Source organism: Typopeltis vanoorti, chromosome 3 (genome assembly GCF_054136105.1).
Source record: "Typopeltis vanoorti isolate ZY-2024b chromosome 3, IOZ_Tvanoo_1.0, whole genome shotgun sequence".
In the NCBI taxonomy this organism is placed as follows: domain Eukaryota; kingdom Metazoa; phylum Arthropoda; class Arachnida; order Uropygi; family Thelyphonidae; genus Typopeltis; species Typopeltis vanoorti.
Genome location: NC_143551.1, coordinates 62,897,040 through 62,920,911, shown reverse-complemented (window position 1 = coordinate 62,920,911; position 23,872 = coordinate 62,897,040). Strand labels below are relative to the sequence as shown.

Here is a 23,872-nt window from a genome sequence, read left to right as displayed (position 1 = left end):
TTCCACCATTACAGTGACTCAGGACTTGCTGACCGTGCTTTGGACACCCACCACATGATATGCTCGAAAAAGGCCACTTTATATTACACTACAGAAAATACAAATGTGAATGGCTATTCCTCAAATGTGCCTCAGCTCTGAGAAACTATCTAAACTTCAACAAATTTGGGTGCATGAGACTCATTTGCCCAGCATTAGTGCCTGCATGCACATATTGTTTTTGATTGCTGATGACAGCAATGTAACATTGCCGAAATATAGGAAGGTATTAATTAAAATTATAATTCATATTTTAGTATATGTTATTTCCTGAAAATTAATGAAAATTTAATTAGAAATTTAAAGTAAAATGCATAACAAGTACTTCAAAATTGACCTATTTAACGTACCACTGGAATTTTACTTATGGCTGATTCAACTGGCCTCTTATACTTTTCAGAGGAATATATTGTTTTTCTTTATGCATAAACTCATGAAAATCATCACTCTTCGATAATTCCTCTGGAATAGGTTTTTATAATTATCACTGATTTTAATGTCTCAATATGCAATCAATTTTTTTCCTGGACCATAATAAATTCACTAAAGACAAAACCCTTTCTAATGAATCGTGGCAGTGTCAAAATAAATTCAACAATGGTTTCATATTCTCAAAAGGAATGTTTCATTGTGAAAGTGTTAGGAAGACCTATCAGAAAGAAAAGAGAAAAGTCGAACATTTTGGTAATAGAAATAAATCCATATATGACTCACAAGTTATCAGAATATAACAATACTCTATGTAGGCATAGGTTTCTGTGGTTTAGCAGTTCAAAAGAAAGATTTTGGTATTGTGACCACATGTTTATTAAGATCAATAGATAAACAAACCCGACAAGTTTCGTATGTCATTTGACTTACATCTTAAGGGTTTGTCGGGTTTGTTTATCTTTATTTATCTTAATAAACATGTGGTCACAATACCGAAATCTTTTATAACAATACTCTATTTTTGCAACAATCATTTGTTTTATGAATGCTACATGAAAACATTTCATCTTGGAAAAATCAGATACCATAAAACAGAACATATTGGCATCTAAGAAAGTATATCTGGGGATGCTGGGACTGTCCCGTTCAAAAAAGTATGGGTGGGAATCCTAATTTATCTTTATTCTCATGTCAATCCTGTCACATTTTGTAATGCAGTATTTACACCTGGATAGTATACTCTCTAACTATTTTGTCTGCTTCTGTACCATCAGCTTCCATTAAAAAATCCTTTCATTGTCATTCTTCCTTATACCACCATGTAATGAAAAAAACTCTTTGGGATTTCTCTTGGCCTTCTTAGCTAACTTCCTTTATTAATCTGATTTTGCCCTCTTTACCGTAGTGGTCATCCTTCTAGTCTGTGCAATCTATTCATATTAAAGAATGCTTCTGCACTAGGAAAAGAAAGACTCATGGATGTTCCTTGAATGTGTGTAAGAGAAGAGGGATACTGTAGGAAAATTTGTAGTTCTACATTCTTAATCAGCCATTAAAGATTTTTAGATGTTTTTGACAGAGCACGAAGACTGTCCCATTACAGTAATTTCTTTTGTTAGCTGTTTAAGGTTATAAATGACCTAATAAAATATCTTTTTAATAGTTTTTTTTTGCAAAAGGATCTTTCAATATTACTAATACTTGGTTAAAGCTATTTTAGTGGAACAAACAAATTCAGTGAACAAAAATTTATTTAGGAATTTCCATGAACTTTTGGGTTCTTTTGCAAGCAAACCATGGCTATGGTAATGTATACGATGATGCCTTTAATATATATATATATATATATATATATATATATATATATATATATACATCATTATTACTAAATATATGAAGAGCCAAAGGCTTCAATTCGGTGACGTAAAATTATTTAAATTAAGGGATATTACATCCTATATTGTTTCATAGCCAAAAAAGAAACTCAAAGAGTTTCATGCCGAATATAGAAACTATATAAAGTTCGGCGAGTATAAGCGTAAGCAAATACTTGGATAGTGCAACACATAACCCATTTGGTAGTGCAACACTGAGGCAACTCATAGTAAGGGTGGAGCAAGCTCCGATCACTATTCTTGGTATTTACCCATAATGTGAAACTCAGCTCCTAGGAGCTGTATTACTGTTCTACATTATGAGAGAAGGTCACTACCCAGATCGGTTTCAACCTTTATTGAGGTCTCATCAGTGAGTAGCTACAATTTCCCAGATTCGCATAGCTCTGCTGTTCAATTCTGGCGTTCTCGCGAGATCACTCGCATGTAAATGTAACTAGAACTGAAGCGCGGACTCCAATTTAAACTTAACCGTAGTTTTTTTTGACAGCTCTGTTGTTGTGTGTAATGTTTCTGTCGGTCTTTTTTGTGTATATATCTTTGTACTTTGACACCTGCAGAAGTTGGCTTACCAACAAAACTAGTTGTGTCATTGGTAAGCCAACTTCTAGGTCTAGCTACTCACTGATGAGACCTCAATAAAGGTTGAAACCGGTCTGGGTAGTGACCTTCTCTCATAATGTAGAACAGTAATACAGCTCCTAGGAGCTGAGTTTCACATTATGGGTAAATACCAAGAATAGTGATTGGAGCTTGCTCCACCCTTACTACAAGTTGTCTCAGTGTTGCACTACCAAATGGGTTATGTGTTGCACTATCCAGGTATTGCTTATGCTTGGACTCGCCGAACTTTATACAGCTTCTATATTCGGCATGAAACTCTTTGAGTTTCTTTTTCGGCTGTGAAACAATATGGGATGTAATATCCCTTAATTTAAATAATTTTACGTCGCCAAATTGAAGCCTTTGGCTCTTCATACATTTAGTAATAATAATGTATATATATATATATATATATATATATTAAAGGCATTATCGTATACATTACCATAGCCATGATTTGCTTGCAAAAGAACTCAAAAGTTCATGGAAATTCATGTCATGTGGGTAGAATCGAGGATGATTTCTTTTGACTCCAGAATATGTCTTTCAAGTTCATCATAACATTTGTGAATATTAGAAGTTTGAACCCAGTCTATTTGGTGTTGGCGGCCTTCATCAGAGTTTACAGAGAACAAAACGTGGCTGGTGAGGGCACTGGCTCGGATTCTGTTATAAAAGATGTCTCTTTTGTGTTCTTCAAGACAGAGAAAGATTGATTTTTCAGTTTGTCCATAGTAAGGTTTACCAGAACTACAAATAATTCTGTATACTTCTGGGAACTGAAGATGGTGATGTTTTTCTTTTGGCTGACTAAGGATAGATCGCAGTTTAGGAAGAGAAGAGAAGCACGTTTTGATGTCGAACTTTTATAAAATTCTAGCCAGTTTGGGGGAGAGGGAACTAATGTAAGGCAAGGAGATGTAAGCGCTGGGGGTAGTACAATCTTCATTAGTTTGTTGACAATGGTGAAAAAGAAGTTTCTCAATACTTTTTGGCACGAAACCATTATTGATAAAGGTCTTTTTGAGGAAATTAAGTTCATTTTGAAACTCTTCGTCATCTGATAATAAGGATCTGGCTGGTGCAAGAGTGGAAATAATGCCATATTTCTGAGGAGGGTAGTGGTGAGAGGAGGCGTGAAGATATCTATCTGTATGCATTGGTTTTCTGAAGATTGAAATTTTAATATTATCAGCAGTCCTGTTTAGTTTTATGTCTAAAAAAGAAAGACAATTGTTAACGTCTAGCTCAGAGGTGAATTTGATGTTGTGATGAAAGTTATTTAGATGATCTAAGAAAACTCTGAGATTTGGGCCGTGTTCCCATATAAGAAAAACATCGTCAATATAACGGAGCCAGATTTTGGGTTTCATCATGGCTGAAGAAATTGCTTTTTCTTCAAAGTCTTCGAGAAATAGGTTTGCTAGCACCGGGGAAAGCGGACTACACATTGCTAGACCAGTGTTTTGTTTGTAGATCTTGGCTTCGAATCTGAAGTAGCCTGAGTTGACACAATGGGTAAGTAAAGCGAAGAGTTTCTTGGATAATTTGTTCTTGAGAACAGTGGGAACTTCCTGAGTTGGTATATTGGTGAAAAGCGAAGCTAAGTCGAAGCTTACCATCATGTCTGATTTGTCCAGTTTTAGGTTTCTGATCTTGGACACAAAGTCAGCTGAATTCTTAACCTCCTTTCAAGAAATTTAAATTATTAATTCATGTTACAGGATTGAAGAGGATTTATCTGTGAGATGTCTTAAGGATGAGGCAAGATATTTAGATAAGTTCTATGTGGGCCAGTTGATGCTTTCTATGGGTCTATTATGGGTCTTAAGGGAGTATTTATTTTGTGAATCTTAGGAAGGCCATATAAACGTGGGATAAGAGGATGAACGGATCTAAGCGACAGGCGGATATTCCTAAGTAATTCCAAAGTTGATTTTAGAAGATTGTTGGTCCTATTATGTAACTCTCTTGTGGGTCCATATTAAGTTCAGAATAAGTATCTGCCTCTAATAATTCCAGAATTTTGTTGCGGTAGTCTGTTTTATTAAGAATCACTGTGGCATTTCCTTTGTCAGCTGGTAGGATGATAATATCTTTGTTCTTTCTCAGTTTTTTAATGGCCACTCTTTCACTAGGAGAAACATTGTCAGAAGGTGGTTTTGCATTATTTATTGTGAAAATAGCTTCCATCCGAAGTAGGTTTGTGTCTTGGGTTGGAAATAAGCAGGCAACTTTTTATATCTTAGTGAGAAAAAGCTCTTTGGGAATGGATGTAGGAGCAAGGACAAAATTGAGTCCTTTTGCAAGAACACTTTCTTCCACTGTTGTGAGGATATGTGAAGATTTATTTATCCAAGAAACTCTTCGCTTTACTTACTCATTGTGTCAACTCGGGCTACTCGCATAGTTGAACTAAGGATCAGATAAAATGGATAAATCTTAAGAGAGAGCAATGTTTACATATGCAAGAGATGATGTTGGATGCTAGTTCTTCTTAATCTATACCTTGGATCCGATATGATTACTATTACGATGTTCTTAACTAATCGATAAGTTGTGAGTTGATTTCTAATTCAAATATAAAGAAAATTTATATTTAAAGACTGCGCCACTTTATATCTGAATAAGTTCAAGAATTGAAGATAAACCAACTCTCAACTACCCTTCCTTTATATGTTGTTATTATATATACTGGCCGAGTATATTTAACTTACTTATTTTACCCGCTTTGGTTCGAATATTTAATGAATGGTGCAGTAAAAGAGATTCAGGCAAAATACAACTTTTGATAAACAAACACAAACATTTAATTTTAAAATCACAAATTTTACACTTAACTTCAAATCACTAATTAAGTTATTAGAAACACTTCAGCCTTCCTGGCAATACAGTCATGCAAACTCAGACAATGGTAACTTGTTATCTCTAATGCAGTCTTCTCACAGTTCTTTAAGTTCCAAATGCAATAAAATCACAGTAATATCTCTTTACAAGCAAACACTTTTAAATTTACACTTCAGCTAATCTTCACAATAGTTACTGTTAACATAAGGAAATTCTAGGATGAAACTCACACACTTCTCTGTATAGGAATATTAAAGGTTGGAATAATCTTACCGATCATTTTCTATCTTCATCAACTTATACACAAACACTTTTTATAACCGTAAACACTTTTAACAATAATCGGCACTCATTAAAATAAATCTTCAAAGCATTAACTGAATTAATTCATGGTCACTATACACATAAACAAACGTTCTTGCATGAAATACTACGGATCACTCATGAATTAAGGCAATACATAATAATTCCTTATCTTGAAGTTTTATATGCACAGTTGTTCACTCTTCCGGCATTCAATTAATTCTTTAGACACTACAATTCTAAACACAGTTAACGGTAAACTTCAATTTTTACAGCCTCTACTATTCTCTAGTTACTCGATGCTTTATTTCAAGATTCTGTGTGTCCTTGACAGGTCGGCCCTGAAATTATATCTCACTTCAAGTATTGCTAGTCTATTTAGTAGTCACTCAGCTGTCTTCCGTAGCTATAATTGTTATTCTACAACTTATTAGCTAACCGCCTCTCAACTAGTAGACTTTATTAGCTGCTTGAGTGACTTGCCGACTCGTTATTAACGTACTGTGATTTCCGAATGCCGAATGCTCCGATTCCAACCTAATGCCACTCTCTCTCTTATAAATCTCTAATGCTTTTTCTTTTCCAGCATTCCTCGCTTTTTATATCAGTTTTTCCCACCTAAATTCTTCTCGTGATCTTTTTAACTAATTCCTTTTTATTAAACTTTCAGCTTTCTCCCCACGTTCTGTTCCAAAAACATGCTCGTTCACTTACATACGTTTCCATGACAACCAAACAAAATATAATAAAATTGAGGTATTGCATAACGCTAAACTTCTACAAATAGGAATAAATAAGGAATATTTGCATTTCAAATAATGCGCAGTTAAATTATCAAATACAAGTTCTTATAATATTAACATAGTAATAATTAAATAGCTTAATAATATTTAATACAGTCTTTTCATTATTAATACATATATCTTTGATTAAATAATTAAATATTAGACAAAATTAAAGGTAGTTATATGAATATTAAATTTTAAAATAAGTTATATACATTAAATAATATTTACAAATGTAGCCATTGTGATGGAAGATCATGTTGGATTCTGAAGCAAATAATAATTACTCTAATCTCTACACAATCAGAATCCAACAATGAGTAGAAATGAGAAAGAGGCTCTTTTCACTTGGAGTACAACTTATCCATTAAAATGGAATAATGCTAATTTTGAAACAAAGTATCTGCACTAGAACAGAGTCAATGGTACTTATAACATGAAGTTAGTTCATCTTTTTTGACAATCCCCCCCCACCTAAAAAAAAGTACATTGAGTGATATGCAAACCTGAAAAAGAAGACTATAATCTCTAAAAATGAAAAGCAGTTCATTCTCCTTGGAAATGAAAGCCAGTTTTTCTAAAATAAAACAAGATAAGTTAGAAAACATTAGTTAAATATTATTTAATTAATAATTTTAATTAATTATTTAATTAATAATGACCTGTAAAATATGCAAGAAAAAATTTACAATCCACAATATCATAAGGCTAAAATGTGTCCCTTTTATTTGGCTAGATGCTACATCCTTTAACCAGAGACAATCTTTAGTCTGAAAGAAAAAAAGAGGGATTTAGAACTTTATGTAAACAGTCATGTTAACAGAAAGTGATCACTTCATCTTATATCTAACATAGAGGCTTCTGAAAACATACTCCAGTTTTAATTGAATATATTTATCACAATTGATAAACATTTATCATATTTAACAAACTGCCAAAATGCCATAACTTAATCTCCTATCATCAAATTGTCAAATTCTTGATATATATATCTGCAAGAGACATGCGTGCACACGCACACAGTGTTTCAGGAGGAATAGTAATTTCGGTGGGTGGTAGTATCAATTATTCTGAGTAAAAAAGTTCATATAAACATGTGTACAATTGCCAATGGATGCAAAGATACAGCTGTCTAAAACTGGCACGTAAAACGCTATTATGAGAGAAAGTTTATTTTCCACTTGGTTAGAGTATAATAAATTTAGTTTAATCCTTTATCCAAGTGTGAGCAAACAAAGTTTGCGCCTGAAAGTATCTTCAGGACTGGGTTAAGGTGGTACACACCAGGGCAACTCGTTGCAAAGGTGGAGCAAAGGTGTGTACCACCTTAACCCAGTCCTGAAGATACTTTCAGGCGCAAACTTTGTTTGCTCACACTTGGATAAAGGATTAAACTAAATTTATTATGCTATTATGAGAGGTACTAAAAATGATAAATGACTTATTATTTGTATTTATTGACTGTTTGAATGATACAAAAAACAAATAATTGAGAAATACTGTAATTTATGGTTTGTAATAAATGATCGAAAATTCTAATACCAATCTCAATGCACTTTGCAACTCTTGTGGTAATAGTACGTGTTGTTCTTCTGAGATTGTCTTGATGTTCTTTTATGAGGGAATTATCTATAATGCAAGCAATCAATTTGTCTTTCCTTTGTATACTTTACTTTTCATCCATCCCAACAAACCAAAATCTAAGGGGGTGAGGTCTGGGGACCTTCCTGGCCAATGAATGTGATCAATGTGGCCAATCCATCATTCAGGGAAAGTTCGATTTAAATATTGTGTCACCCAACAGCTATAATGTGCAGGAGCTCCATCTTGCTGAATGAACTTACCAATCCTTGTAACCAAGGGAACATCCTCCAACAGTAATGGAAGTTCATTTTGCAGAAATTGTAATAAATGGGGCCTGTAAGATGATTTGGTAGCAAAACAGGCCCAATCAATTGATTGTCGATCATACTGCACACCACATGTTTACAGAGAACTGATGTTGGAAATTTGTTTCTACAGTGGTATGTGGATTTTCTTCAGACCACCAATGCCAGTTATGGGTGCTATTGATAATGTCACAAGTGAAAGTTACTTCATCAGTGAATGGTATTAATGGAATTAATCAGCAATTAGCATTCATCCACAGACAAAATTCCCATTGACTACCTTCATCTCCTGGGAGAAGGTGTTGCACCCACTGTATGTGAAATGGATAAAAACATTGCTGATAATGTTTGTCATACTCTTGTATGTGGAACACCGATACATGCAGAAATTTTCCACTGTTTGTAGCAGGACTACATTCTACTGACTTAAGAATGTGTTCTACTTCATTCACATTTTGTTCATTTCCATGTTCAAAAGAAATATGGCTTCCGGAAATAATACCAGTCTCATGCAGTTTGTTGTAAACACTCTTGAATCTGGTACTCTATAGTTAGGAAACCACCAACGATATTCTCTACAAGCAACAGCACTTCCATTACAAAAACCATAAATGAACATCATATCAGCATATTCAGAATGTAAAGATATGTGGCATTCTTAACAACACTTCTAACATGAAAGTGCATCAGGTTATAAATGCGTCTTGCTCATATCTGGTTCAGAGAGCTGTGTGTGCATCGGAGCTGTAAGTACCAGTTTCAAACAACTGTATCTCTGCATCCACTTACAACTGGACATGCTCACATGAACTTTTTTAATCAGAATAATCAATATTCTACCACCTACCAATATTTACTATTCCTCCTGAAAAATTCTGTGCGTGTATCCTCAAGAGACAAAGAAGATACTATGATAGTATTACATGATAAAGTTAAAATCATTAACCTCCTTTCCAGAAATTTAAATTATTAATTCATGAAACAGGATTGAAAAATGTGACTTAGGATGACTTTCCAAAATTGTGAAAATTTAAGCAGTCCTTGTTGAGGTTCAGTCTGTGCATGCACACTTCACAACTTTCTTTGTATAATCTCTCAAGTAAAAAATAACTTTTAAAATTTTAAAAATTTAAAATAATTTTAAAAATTAAAAAAAAAAATTAAATTTTAAAAGGATTTAAAAAATAACTTCTGTGAAAGACTTCAGCTTTATTCCAATGAATTCTATGTCTAGTGGATAAAGCATAGCTGACTAAACCAAACTTCTCAGATTCATGAAGTAGAATATAATCCTGATGTTCTTCAAGACAAATCTGAACTGAATGACCCCATCTGTCCATAATAATGGAGACCATATGAAAAGGGATACTGTAAACTACAGGATAAGAAAGAGGATCCCTTGCACATGCAGCCTTTGTTATTCTAGGTGGATTATTCAGTTCAGATTTGTCTTAAAGAACATCAAGAATATATTCTACTTCAAGAGTCTGAGATGTCTAGTTTAGCCAGCCATGGTTTGATGCCACTTCCTTTATACTGTGATCCATAAAGATGAATAATAGTGGAAATAGTGGGCATCCTTGTCTTACACATGTTTTGTAACAAATGACCTTCCTGAACCTCCTTTAATTCTACAGTAACTGCTGATTTATAACTTAAATAAAGAATACGCATTGCTCTGCAATGTCTCATATACATCATATAATTGCAGTGTTTTGAACAGCCAAAGCATATCATATTAAAAATGAGGACATCAAGAAGGAACTTCAAGAATACCAAAACAGCAGCACACAAGAGGGTGTTCAAACTAATTTTAATTCAAGGATTTAAAAGTTGGGCTAAAAATAAGGCAGTTGATCAAAGACTGAAGACTACATATAGAAAGTTCTGAGAAAAATTAGGGTAGTGAATAGATGGTATCAATGTTAGAAGAATCATATTAAAATTGAAGATATTAGGAAGGAACTTGATATTTTTAGAATTCACAATGTGTAAGCAGAGCTAATCTCAGATGGTGTGGTCACTTATAAAGAATGAGAAAAGAAAGGTCAGCAAACAAGTGTTTGTTATTGGGATGGTAGGGAAAAAAGATTTAGAGGAAGCCCAAGATCTAGACATACTAATGCAGTGGGAAGTGACTTAGACAAGACCAAAATATATAGTATCACATTACTATCATAGTATTTTGTACAGTCCTTAAAGGTATATAATAGGAATCTGATGATGAAGAGTTACTAGGAATTAGAATCTTCCAAGCCTTTGGTATGGAGCGACAATCATCCTGATTTAAAGTGGATTGAAGCAAGAAAAGTGCTGGAGCTTTCTCTAAATAGGTGTTCTTATTTCAAACAACTTCCATGGATTAAGTGTATGTATGAACAAAGGATTCTTTACACCTTGTTGAATATGTACTATGCCAGACTATTCCAGTGGCAGATGTAGCATTAGTGTTCTTCAGAAGAGCTTCAAAAACACTAATACTACATAAAGTACCACAAATATCATAACTCTGGTCTCACTCAGCACAGAATTGGCATGAAATATAGATCAGATGCATGATTAAGTCACAGATGTTGTTTTAAACATAAAAATTTATTTAAAACTTTATAATGAAGGAATTATGGAAAAAGCAGGCCTTTCTGATCATGTACTTCAAATGTGCCTAGGTTTCAAGTGGAAGGGAATGCAGTCCTAAAGTCAGACCAAAACCTGGACAAACATAAATTTAAGGGAGACTGTGAAATACTTATCCAACCAATCTCAACAAAAAAACAGCTTAAAAGTGCCAAGGATCTGGCACTTTCAAGCTGTTTATAATCCACATAACATCCAGTAAAAGAAGAATTCCAACAATCTTTCAAGCAGGAATAACCCACATACTGAATACCTGGAAGAACAAAATTTAATTTGATAAAGATCCTGTGACTCTTAGACAGCAAACAAATTTTAAAGTAACAGGACAATAGGAAACTAGTAACGACTGATGTACTTTTGCCAATGTATTTATGACCCCCCCCACACACACACAACACACCAGAGGTCAGGCTATGGTCAATGGTTGACCAAACCAGTTATACTTTGCCCACTATAAGTGCATACTGATGGAGACTGTGATCCCGTGTGTGTGTGTGTATAATAAACATGTATTCCTGAAGATCTTGATATAAAGTTTGAAATGGTGAATTTTATTTTAATCTAATTAAAGTAAGTTCTCTAACATGGTAGTTTGTCTGCATAAGTATTCATAATGAGTGTTGATCATCACGTAATCCTGAAAGAAAGAACAAAATCAATCCAGTCTAAATCAGAATGGTAGAGGTTTGGGAGATTCTAATTACTAGTAAACATTCATCATCAAATTCCTGTTATATACCTTCAAGGGCTGTACAAAACACTATGATAGTACTATAATATATTTTGGTCTCATTTAAGGCATTTCCAACTGCACTAGTATGTCTAGATCTTAGGCTTCCTGTAGCTTTTTTTTCCCCTCTACCTATTAAACACCTGCTTGTTAACCTTTTCTTTCCCATTCATATAAGTGACCATACTATCTGCGCTCTGCTCACATGTTCCTGAATTCTAAAAATATCAAGTTTCTTCCTAATAACTTCATTTTTAATAGGAAGATTTCTTTCTATCAGATTTCCTCTATAAAATCAATTAATTTAAGTATATTCATTACTGGAAGAAATGAAAAGATCAGAGATTATGCAGGATGGTAAGGATATCAACTACCAAAAGAAATGTATAAATATAGACTAAAATAAGAACAAGAAAAAAAAGGAAGAGCAATTGCAAAATGGTAAGCCTAATCAATCTATAAAAGGTAAATGCCTGATTCTTGATAAGACGATGACAATAATGCATAAAAAAATACTACTAAACGTGTGCTTTTTTTTGTTCATGATAGTGTGAATTATTACCACATTTTCTGGCTGGTACATGACACAAATTTGAAATTATGACTACCCTGCAACAGAATTTCTGCTGAGAAACAGAAGTAAGCCAAAGTTAAATCGCCTTAAAACTGAATCTGCTCAGCTAAGCTCCAACAACAAGTTTAATTATTTTAATGTAACATTAAAGCATAAAAATATACCTAGAATAAAGAAATTAGTTTTCAGTTTAATTTTTTTTTTATTCTGCAGGTTTGTTTATGTGAACTACAAACGTTTACTGTTCATGATCAGAAAAATTTTCTCATCATCATCAATTTCCTGATATATACTCTAAAGGAGTATTCAGGCTACATGATTAAGTTTACATTATTATTAATCTCCTATCCACAATTTTCCTCCAAATTAGTCTATTATTTGCAAGCCCTCCAATATTTTCATATCAAAACATTTCGTGCTTCTAAGGCATGCCTGACTGAATCAATCCACCTATACCTTGGTCTTCGTCTGGGTCTCTTTCCTGCCATCTTGGCATCCAATGCCTGTTTTGCTAACCTTTCCTCACCCATTCTATTTAAGTGGCCATACACACCTTAGATTAGCTCTGCTTAATCTAAGGTGTGAATACCAACAATGTCAAGTGTGTTTCTAATATCTTCATTTTTAACATGATTCTGCCATTGATGCCATCTATACACTGTCCTTATTTTTCTCAGAACCCTCCTATCTGTGGTCTCTAGTCTTTGATCAAGTTCTTTATTTCTAACCCAACTCTCAGATTCATAACTTTAAACTGGATTGAATACTACTAGCTTGGTGTATTGAATAATTTCTCTTTTATTCCATATAAATTTATTCAGCTGACTACCCACCATACCAGCTTTGCTTATTCTGTTGTCTATTTGAAGATTTAACTTGCTATCTTCACTAAAAATTGAGACTAATACCTGAAATAGTTTACTTGTTCTATAAACTCTTCATTCAGAATGCAACTGAAGTTTTCTACATTCCTGCCTATTTTCATAGTATTGATTACAGCTAAATTTCTTACAGCTTTTATTCCATTTAGTAGAGAATCCTGAAAAATTGCATTAGATGTGTTTAGGAGTACAACAACAACATCATCTGCATAAAGGTAAAGAGCTAAGTTTGACATCTCCAATTCTAATATGAGGCCTAATGCCACTTTCTTTCATAATGTGATCTATATAGATTATGAATAATAGCGGATGTGCATTCTTGTCTCACCCCTGATTTTACATCAAGCCATCTTCCTGTATTTCCTTCAATTCTAACTGCTGACTTACGACTTAAATATAGTCTATATATTGCTCTGTATAAAGCTCCATTTACCCCATATAATTGTGTTTTGAAAAGCTTTTCTTTGGACACATTGTCATATGCCTTTTCCAGATATACAAAACTAAAGTACAGATCCTTGTCATATTCCCATGATTTCTCAACTTTTTGTTGTAAAGTGAAAATCTGATCTTGGCAGCCTCTATTTGGCCTGTACCCAGCTTGTTCTTCTCTAAGTTTCTCTTCCATAATCTTTCTGAACCTCTTTTCAAGTATGCTTACCTAAACCTTACATGGGACCTTAGTAGAGAAATTCATCTGCAATTCTCACATTCAGCTTCATTCCCTTTTATAAGGATGGGAAATATTAGACCTCTACTACTCCAATCAGCTGGAATTTGACCTTCTGACCAGTCTCACTGAATTGTGCACTGCAAAACTTTTATACCTCCATACCTAAGCATTTTTGGTCGAATATCATCTATTCCAGATGCCTTTCCACATGTCAAGTTTTTGAAAGCCTTTTCTATAACTGCAATGACTATAACTATCTGCAATGAAAAGTACATATCATGTACTGATATGTACTTCTCATTGCAGTTGCCTTGAAACTTTTCTAGTATGGTTCTGTCACTGCTTGTTTTGTTTAACAATCTTTCAAAGTAATTACTCCAGACATCTAGGTTATTCTTTCCTTCAGTTTTTATGTCACCTTTATCATCTTTGATTTCTTTTACAGTATTCTTTCCTCCATTTCTAAGCTTTTTCAATTTTCCTATATCATGAAATTTTCATGAAAAATTTTCTATATCATGAAAATTAGTGACTGACTTGATTGTGTGATGAGGCATGTTAGTTATCATGCAAGCAATGATCCTTAATTTATTAAATCATTACAACTAATGGAAAGTATCAACAAAGTCTCAACAAAGCAAGGTGGGCAACAATGCTATTCAAAAATTTTACTATAGCAAACTATCCACTATAACAAACTATTCCTGCTTTTATTATACACATGTATTCACAAGAATATGGTAATTTTATTAGCATGCACTGATGATGATGAGTTAGTTTCAATCAGAAACTTACTGATCATCATCAGTGCATCAGCATAATCACAAGATGAAGCTACAATAAAGAATATTAATCCTACTTACAGAGCTGAGCCACGAGCCAGATGCCACCTAGTGGGTGGTTACAATGAAATAAGATTATAATTTAAACCAAATTTAAAATTAAGTGATTTGAAATAAAATTAAATTTGGGTTGGAAGTAAAACACTTGATCAAAGACTAGAGACCACAGATATGAGAGTCCTGAGAAAGATTAGGGGCATGGACAGATGGCATCAATAGTAATATATTAAAAACAAGGATATTAGGAAAGAACTTGACATTATTAGCATCCAGAATGTGTTAGCAGAGCTAATCTCAGGTAGTATGGTCACTTAAACAGAATGGAAAAGGAAAGATTAGTAAAACAAGTGTTCACTGCCAGGTTGGCAGGAAAAAGACCCAAATGAAGACCAAAACATAGGTGGACCGATATGGTAAATACTGCCTTAGAAGATAGCAATATAAGATCTGATAATGTTGGTCTTGGCAGGTAACAGACTGATTTGGAGGAAAATTGTGGATAGGAAGTTAGTAATGATGTAAGTTAAGTTTTACAGAATATGATAGTATATGTAGTACTATCATATCCTGTACACCCCCCTTGAGGGTACATGTCAGGAATTTGATGATGATGAATGAAATGACACAGGATTATATTAAACTTAAAAAATAATAATAATTAAAATGGGGTGACATTATTGCTTGGCATTTATGAGGATGAGGTTCTCCTAAATCTTGGCAATAGAGAGAGAGAGAGAGAGAGAGTGTCATTCCATTTTAAATTTGTATGGTGTAGAAGTGCTTCAGCACTCTTTTTAAATAACTGCTCAAATCTAAACCTACACCCTAAAAGGCAAGGATTAGACCATTGGATATTATAGTCAGTGTCCACTGCTTGATATGCAGTGCAGATATCCTATGCTGAGCAATGCCAGATTTTTGAAGTTTATTGTTGTTAATATGAGATTGGTGTTCTTGTAGTTGCTTTTCTACAATACATCCTGTTTGTCCAAAGTATGAGCAGAGGCAGTCAACACATTGAACTTGGTAAATACTGGGGGGGGGGGGGAGGCTGTTTATCTTTCATGGATGGCAACCAATAGGAGATTCTATTGATAGGGGAAAAAGTAGGAATTAATTATATTATAGGACCTTTGCAATTGTCTCAGAGATGCCTGCAATATATGAAATAAGGACTTGCCATACAGATTCAGGGTTTTTTGGTGATGGGCTTGTAATAGTCCAAGATTCATTTAAACTTCCATGAGGTGAAATCAAAAACCAGAGTCTAATCCACATACTTGCAAGTTGTCCTCATAATCAGGATATAATCTTTGTAACTCTTCTTTGCGCCCATTCCACAATTTCTTTATTCCATTGGAAGCCAGGAAACCAAATCATAATAATCACAATGCTCAATAATCCAGTTGCAGTCTTATCAAGGCATTATAAAGAGGAAAAATCGAATGTTCGCTTCAATATCGCAATTATCCTCTGAACATTTGCTATTAACCTTTGAACTTCAAATTCCTATCCACCATTATGCAAAGACCCCTAGCCTCACCAGTTTCTTGTAGCATAATCACGCTAATATAATATGCAACTGGAAATCTCACCACGCCAAAGTGCATGACTTTACACTTACTAACATTAAACTGACAGCCATTTTTGTTTGCTCAGATTTCCAGTCTATTCAAATCATTTTGTAACTGCTAGTCCCTGATTGTCCTGCCTATCTTCACATCAACAGCAAATAATTGCACATCTCCTGTCAAATCCTTCCTAATGTCATTACTGTACAGACTGAACAACAATGGCTCAAAGACTGAATCCTGAGGTTCACCACTGGTCACCTTAAATCTGGCAGATTCACCCAACGTATACCACTTTTTGATATCAGTCAACCAACATTATCATAGTGTATCATTTCCTTTATCCAACTTTATCCGTAAAATTGTTATAAAATATGAGCAAATAGATAAAACATGACCTTCCTTTAGTAAACCCACATTGTTCCTTGCAGAGTATAGCTTGTTTGTCTACCCATTTCTGTATTCAAGTTCTTACGAATTTCTCTAAAATTTCCACTATCACACCAGAGATGATGATAGGTCAGTAGTTAGATACATCAGTTTTTGCACCACCTTTGCACAATGGAGCTATCACATTCCTTCCATTCCTGAGACCCAAGTTATACAAATGCGTGAAGGGCCTAGCCAGTTCAGTCGAACATTTCTTCAGCAAATGTGCTGATATTCCACCTGTCCCTATTGACAAATTCTTATCTAAGTTATGCAACAGCTCTTCAACCTCATTTTCATGTACCTTCAACTCTTCATCTAATGTAGCAGTAGCACTGTGCACCATGTTACATACACCTGGTTGATATATCTTAGTGAAGTGAGCACTCATTACCTGAACAATCTCATTAGCTTCTGACACTAGAGTACCATCTGCATTAATTTCAGACAAATTATGAAGACTACAATCGTGTCAGAAATAATTACTTTAATTTCCCAACGTTTCGACCTTCATGTTAAGGTTATCATCTAGCGCATACACATATATATACAGAGACAAGCTATATTACATTTCACACAGTATGCCAAAGAGACAATGATTTGGTCAATGGTTATTCTACTGGCCTGACCTCTGGTGAAAAATAAAATAAAATAACTACATCAAAGCTATATTCTATTTATGATATCATCAGAGAACTATTTCATATATTGGGTTGGCAAATAAGTTTGCTCTGTTTATGCGTTAGTACAAGTTTACGCCACTTCGCCTGTCACTATTGTTGCGCTATTGCGCAGTTGAAAGGCGACATTTCACACAACCTTTCAGTGAATTTTTGTTTGGCCTACTTCAGTTGCATGTATGTAACATATTTTTAGAAATGGAAGGAAATAATGTATATTACCGGCATATTTTGCTTTTTTATTTCAAAAAAGGCAAACGAGCTGTGGAGGCCCATAAAAAATATGCAGCATATATGGAGATGGTGCCTTAACAGAACACGTGTGCCAAAAGTGGTTTGCCAAATTCCATTCTGGAGATTTCGACGTTAGTAATGCCTCGTGCTGGTCACCCGACCGAGGTTGATTCGAGTGTTGTCAAGGATATCGTTGACAAAAATCCGTCACAAACAGTGCGGGAGATTGCTGCAGTACTGAACATATCCCATACAAGCAGTGAAAACCATTTGCACAAGCTGGGATAGGTTTCAAAACTCAATGTTTGGATGCCGCATGAATTGACTGAGGCTAATATGACTGCTCGCATATCCATCTGTGATTCACTGCAATGTTGCCAAGAAAACGAACCATTTTTGAAGCAGATGATTACAGGAGATGAAAAATGAGTCGTGTATGATAACGCGGTATGTAAAAGATCATGAGCGAACCACCGTAAACAACCTCGAAAGCGAGATTGCACCCAAAGAAGATCATGCTTTCTGTGTGGTGGAATTATAAAGGTGTTGTCCACTAAGGTATTGCTGTCAGGCAGAACGATTGATTCAACTGTCTATTGCTCACAGTTAATGTGACTGGTCCATGCAATTAGCACAAAATGTCCTGAATTGGCAAATCGGAAAGGAGTCGTCTTTCACCACGACAATGCCAGACCCCACACATAGTTAACAACCCAGAGTAAATTGTTACGTCTTGGCTGGGATGTTTTGCCGCATCCTCCATATTCACCGGATCTGGCATCTTCCAATTACCACTTATTCCGATCGTTGCAGAATTCTCTGAACGGGAAAACGTTCGAGGAGGCTGTCAAAAGACACCTGGATCAGTTTTTTGCCAGTAAACCTCAGGAGTTTTATGAACGTGGCATAATGAAGTTGGTGGACAGATGGCAAGAGGTCATTGATAAAGAGGGTCAATATATAACTGACTAGTATGTATTATATATATTAAATAAAATGTATTTCATTCCACACCGAAAAACCGAACAAACTTATTTGCCAACCCAATAGATAGTTTTATTACAGCAAAAGTGGTGTCCTAATTTAACATGAGAGTTGTTATATTAGAGATGCACTGCCTTTATCAGCTCTAGTGATTATGATGTCTGGATTTGATTTTAATAATTTGCCCTATATAGGTGAAACAGGATGCATAATTCCTATCTGAAAAAAGGAACATAAACGACAGATTAAATTTAATAACTATGTTAATTCAGCCTTTCCAATCATGTCCTGAATACTTTACATAGAACTGACTGGAAAGGCACCGGTTGTTTACATCACAAGATATGAACATAAATTTAAGGATGCTTGTGAAATTCTTATCAACTACTCATCTTAACAATAATGATGGTCTAAAAATCCCAAGGATGTGGAAGGCACATATTCTACCCACATAACCTTTCTGACTAAGAGTTAATTATAAGTAGCTGTAGGTAATCCAGGATCTTAACTCTAATATAACAACTCTCATGTTAAATTAGGACACCACTTTTGCTGTAATAAAACTATCTATATGAAATTGTTCTCTGTTGCTGTTATAAATAGAATATAGCTTTGATGTAGTTATTTTATTTATTTATTCATTTTTATTGTTTTTCACTGCAGGTGAGGCCAGTAGAATAACCGTTGATCACATCATCGTCTCTTTGGAATACTGTGTTAAATGTGATATAGCTTGTCTCTGTTATATATGTGTATGCTCCAGATGATAATGACCTTAATATGAAAGTCAAAATATCCGGAAATTAAAGTAATTATTCTAACATGGTTGTAGTCTCCATAATTTGTCTGAAATGAATGTAAAGTTATTCTTCTGCTTTCATTCTTTCTTTTGCTTGTGGCATAATGATAAAATTCTTTTGGATTGCCTTTAGCTGGCACAGTCAATTTCTTGTCATACTCCAATTTAGCCTTCCACACAACATAGTTACTTTTCTGGCATGCACTTTATATATTTCATAACGCCTCTCACTCTTATTCTCATGATATTTTTGCCCAATTATCTTCTTGTGGATCTCTTGCTTAATAAGGTTACACATCCATTTCACTCCAAATCTATTAATTCTTCAAATACTACGGATACATTCAGATAGCACCTCATTGAAGCACTTATCAAAGATTCCTATGCATTGCTAATATTCTTTCCATTTAGTAACTAATACCATGGAACAACCAAAGATAGTATTCTTCTAAGTTGATCATAATTTCCAGCTTTGTAGTTCAGCATGTATCCAGTGCTAATGGGAACATCAATATAATTAGACACTTCCCAAGAAAGCACAGCATGATCACTATCACCAACTTGTAGTAAACTAGTCATATTGTTAACAGAGATCCCCCCCCCCTTATGACACTACGAACATATCTAACACTCTCTGACCGAGTTTCTTCTTTCACATGCTGCTTGAGAAAGTTGTCTCACAACAATTCAATAAGTTCCCCTTCGGTCTTATCATGAGATTTTTTTTCTACCCAATTAATGTTTGAATAATTAATTAAAGTCACTCGTAATGATCATTGTTTAGTACTCATAAGGCATTTCTTTGTCCCCTGCAACTGAGCTTCCAGGTCTGAAGCAACATCCCATCATTCTGTTAGCCTCCAATTAAACTAGAGAGCTGATGGAACATTGTTACCATCATTGTTTTCTTGCGTTTCTACCTTAACTGGACTTAAGTTGTCTAATATCATTAGTAGTACTCCCCCCCACTCCTTTCTTATCTCTTCTGTCATTCCTAAAAATAGTATACCCGTCATACTCAATCCCAGTTACCATATCTGATTCTGACTGCCAAGTTTCACTAATGCCAACAATCTTAGGCAACATCGTATTCAATAAAGCAACGAACTAACTCCATCCCTTTGTTTCTGATGCTCTTGGCATTTGTGTATAAACATAACAAATTACCACCTAGCCTACTTTTATAATTAGATATGCAATCTATTTGGCCTTGTTGTAGAACTTTCTCTTTTCATCCCCAGACATACTCAAAAAGGTCTGAACCAAAGCATATATTTCCACCCCTTAGCCAGATGTATAACCATGTTCGAAGCTATTCATATCTTTGTCACGTTTACATACCATAGCTGAACTTTCACATATATTTTTCCCATTCCTACCTTGATGATCTAGTTTTCCCGACTCTCTGCATTAGGTCTCATCCCAATAAGTAATTTTTCCAAGCTTCTAACAAATGCACTGCTGCCTGATGAATTCTTCATGGAGGTTTGCATGCAGCCAGTGCAAGAGCAAGTGCAAATTCCTAGTAATCTTTTAAGATGAGCTAGGAATTTGACTAAGTGATAAATGGGGGAGTTTATGAGGGCCACAATGGGTCTGAGTGGAATTCCTTCCTTATGTATTTTTGGAAGGCCATAAAAACACGAACTCCTACCAAGATGGATCTTCAATTTTTGGATAGCACCTTCATCCCAACCAATCACTTTGTTAAGTAAGGAATTAAGTTTGTTAATTTGGCTGTTGGTAGGGTTCTAGGGAATCGACTGGTAAGTGGACTGATCTTGGAACAGAAGAGAAATATTTTGTATTTTTCTATAGGAAGCCCTTGTCAACTGCACTTGCTAATTTCTACTTAGAGCATCATGAAGAATCCCTATTCTCTTCAATACAACCCCAATCTTCCTTTTTGAGTTCAATATGTATGATGTGTTTGCCATCTGGTAGGACTCAGAAGAATCTCTACTTACCTTTTTAATAAAAATCAGCAGCCCACATCCACGCATCAACTTTACTATGGAAAATGAAAAGGATGGACAATTAGCCTTCCTGGGCATCTTCCTTTCCCATACCCCTTCTGAAATACTGACTACTGCTATTCACCTATCTTCACAGGTCGCTGCATAAAGCAAGATTCAGTCCATCATCCATCTCAAAAAATAGGCATGTTCAAATCTTTGCTCAACAAAGCAAGTCTTATCTGCTCTAATTCCCAAGTTCTCCAACAAGAAATGAACACCATCCAGTGCATCTTACTATAGAATGGTTTCATCTCAAGGAAGTTTAAATGAATCTTGGAATCTTACAAGCCCATTGCAAAAAAAAGCCTGAACCTGTATGGCAAGTCTGCATATATTGCAGGCATCTCTGAGACAATTGCTAAGATCCTGAAAAGATATAATTTAGTTCCTACTTTTTTTCCGTATCAACAAAATCTCCTCTTGGTTACCATCCACGAAAGATAAACAGTTCTCTCTGTTTCTCCCTGGTGCTTACCAAGTTCAATGTGAGTGCCACCACTTGTACTTTGGACAAACAGGACATTCTGTTGAAAATGATAATCTTATATTAACAACAATAAACCTGAAAAAATCTGGCCTTCCTCAGGAAGGAGTGGACACTGACCACAATATCCTATGGTCTAATACTTGCTTTTTATGAAGCATGTTTAGGTTTTAGTAGTTGTTTAAAGAGAATGCTGAAGCATTTCTACACCACCTAAATTTAAATCAGAATAACTGTCTCTATACTGCCAAGATTTTTGCGAGTCTCATCCTCATAAATAGTAAGGAATAATATTCTTCTCTCCATTTTAATTATTTTTTTTATATTTAATATAATGCTGTGTTATTTCATTATGTAATTAAATTTTATTTTATTTCAGATCTTAATTTTAAATTTTGCCTTAATTGTAACCTAATTTCATTGTAACCACCCACTAGGGCATGTGGCTCAGCTCTGTAAACAGGATTAATATTCTTTGTTGTAGCTTCACCATGTGATTATGCTGATGCACTGATGATGACCAGTTTCTGGTTGAAATATTTGCAGTAAGAAAATTACTATATTCTTGTGAATATGTGTATAATAAATGTTATAATGGCACAAGATCCATTAGAAATTCATCTAAACTATTCCTGCTGTCCCCACAGGGAGAGTTGAGTATAAAAATATTTTCAGTAATCAAGTCCTAATAAATAAAATATTCTTTATTTTTTGAATAAGTTAAAAATAATCTGTGTTTTCATTCTTGTCAAACTGGATGTTTATGCTATTATATGATTCACTGGCCTGTTTAGCAGTGATAGTGTGGCCAGTTTTCATATATGGAAGTGAGACCTGGATATTCAAAAAGAGAGTAAGGCAACAGATAATGGCCTTTGAAATATGGTGCTATAGGAGAGCTCTGAAAATCTCATGGATAGAACATGTGACAAATACAGATGTCCTACAGAGAATGAAAACACAGAGATCTTTATTACAGGAAATGATCCAGAGAAAGATGAGATTGGCAGGACATGTACTGAGAGGTTCAGCAGGACAAAAGATACTAACAGTTTTAGAAGGAAAAATTATGGGAAAAGGTTCAAGAGGCAAAAAACGAAGGACATGGCTTGAAGATATAAGATCATGGACAGGATCACATGGCTATGCAGAAACAAAAAGGAAAGCCACCAACAGAGAGAACTGGAAGGACATGTTGCTGCACCCTCTCACTGAGGAAGCTACATGGAGAAGAAGAAGTAGTAGTTCTGCTCTCCAACTGACAGTTTATAAGTTTAAATTGCACTGCCGCATAGAGACTTATAAGTTTTTGGGTGACAGATTTTATCTTAATGTATTTTTACCAAGATAGTAAATAAACTGCAATTCAATGTAGTTAAAATTTTGGGTACCTACCTTTATGCCTTCTGTAAATTGAAAGAGATATAGCTTATCATCTTTGCCAGCCGTGATAATCAGCTTCAGTCCTATATAGTAATCATAACTGAGTAGTATGAGTTTTGTATTATAATATATTTTTATGATAAATTATTTCACTTAGTTTAAGAGTAATTTAATATTGAATGATAGAATGTGTGCATGTGCATATCCTTTCTGTAGTAATGGTAAATAGAAATCATGTTTCCATTTCCATAATGAAAATATCAGGAATGTCAGGGCATATTATTTTTTTTTAAATTCAAATGCAAGATAAATCACATTATACTTACTTAGTTTTTTATAGCAAAAAATAAATAAATCATAAAAGTTTTTTCCTTAAATCATATTCATATATAATGATTCAAGTATGATGAAATGAAATAAAAGGGACTGGCCACTTAGTTTAAAATAGTAAACAAATTAGTAAATAGTAAATAATACCAGTCACAGATACTCTATCCAGATGGTTTAAGTGAGTAGAAACATTTAGAGGTTTTGGCATGGAAAGTATCAAAAGTCAGTACAATAATGACTAACAAGATTAACTCAGTTCAAAAAACATGTTGTATGACATTGATATTTGTGTATTCTTCCTGAGAAAGTTTCACCTCCATAATACAGAATGTTT

At 34.5% G+C, this 23,872-nt stretch overlaps 1 protein-coding gene across 3 annotated transcripts in view; it reads right to left on the bottom strand.

Annotated features, from left to right (window-relative positions):
* LOC150108202 (telomerase reverse transcriptase-like) overlaps nt 1-23,872 on the bottom strand; it is a 432,232-nt gene that overhangs the window by 294,345 nt on the left and 114,015 nt on the right. For all 3 annotated transcript variants that reach the window (XM_090390650.1, XM_090390651.1, XM_090390652.1), the window contains exons 14-15: nt 23,221-23,291; nt 7,066-7,173 (exon numbers count right to left, since the gene is read on the bottom strand). In XM_090390650.1, the coding sequence (XP_090246776.1) occupies nt 7,066-7,173; nt 23,221-23,291 (179 nt within the window). The remainder of the gene's footprint in view (nt 1-7,065; nt 7,174-23,220; nt 23,292-23,872) is intronic.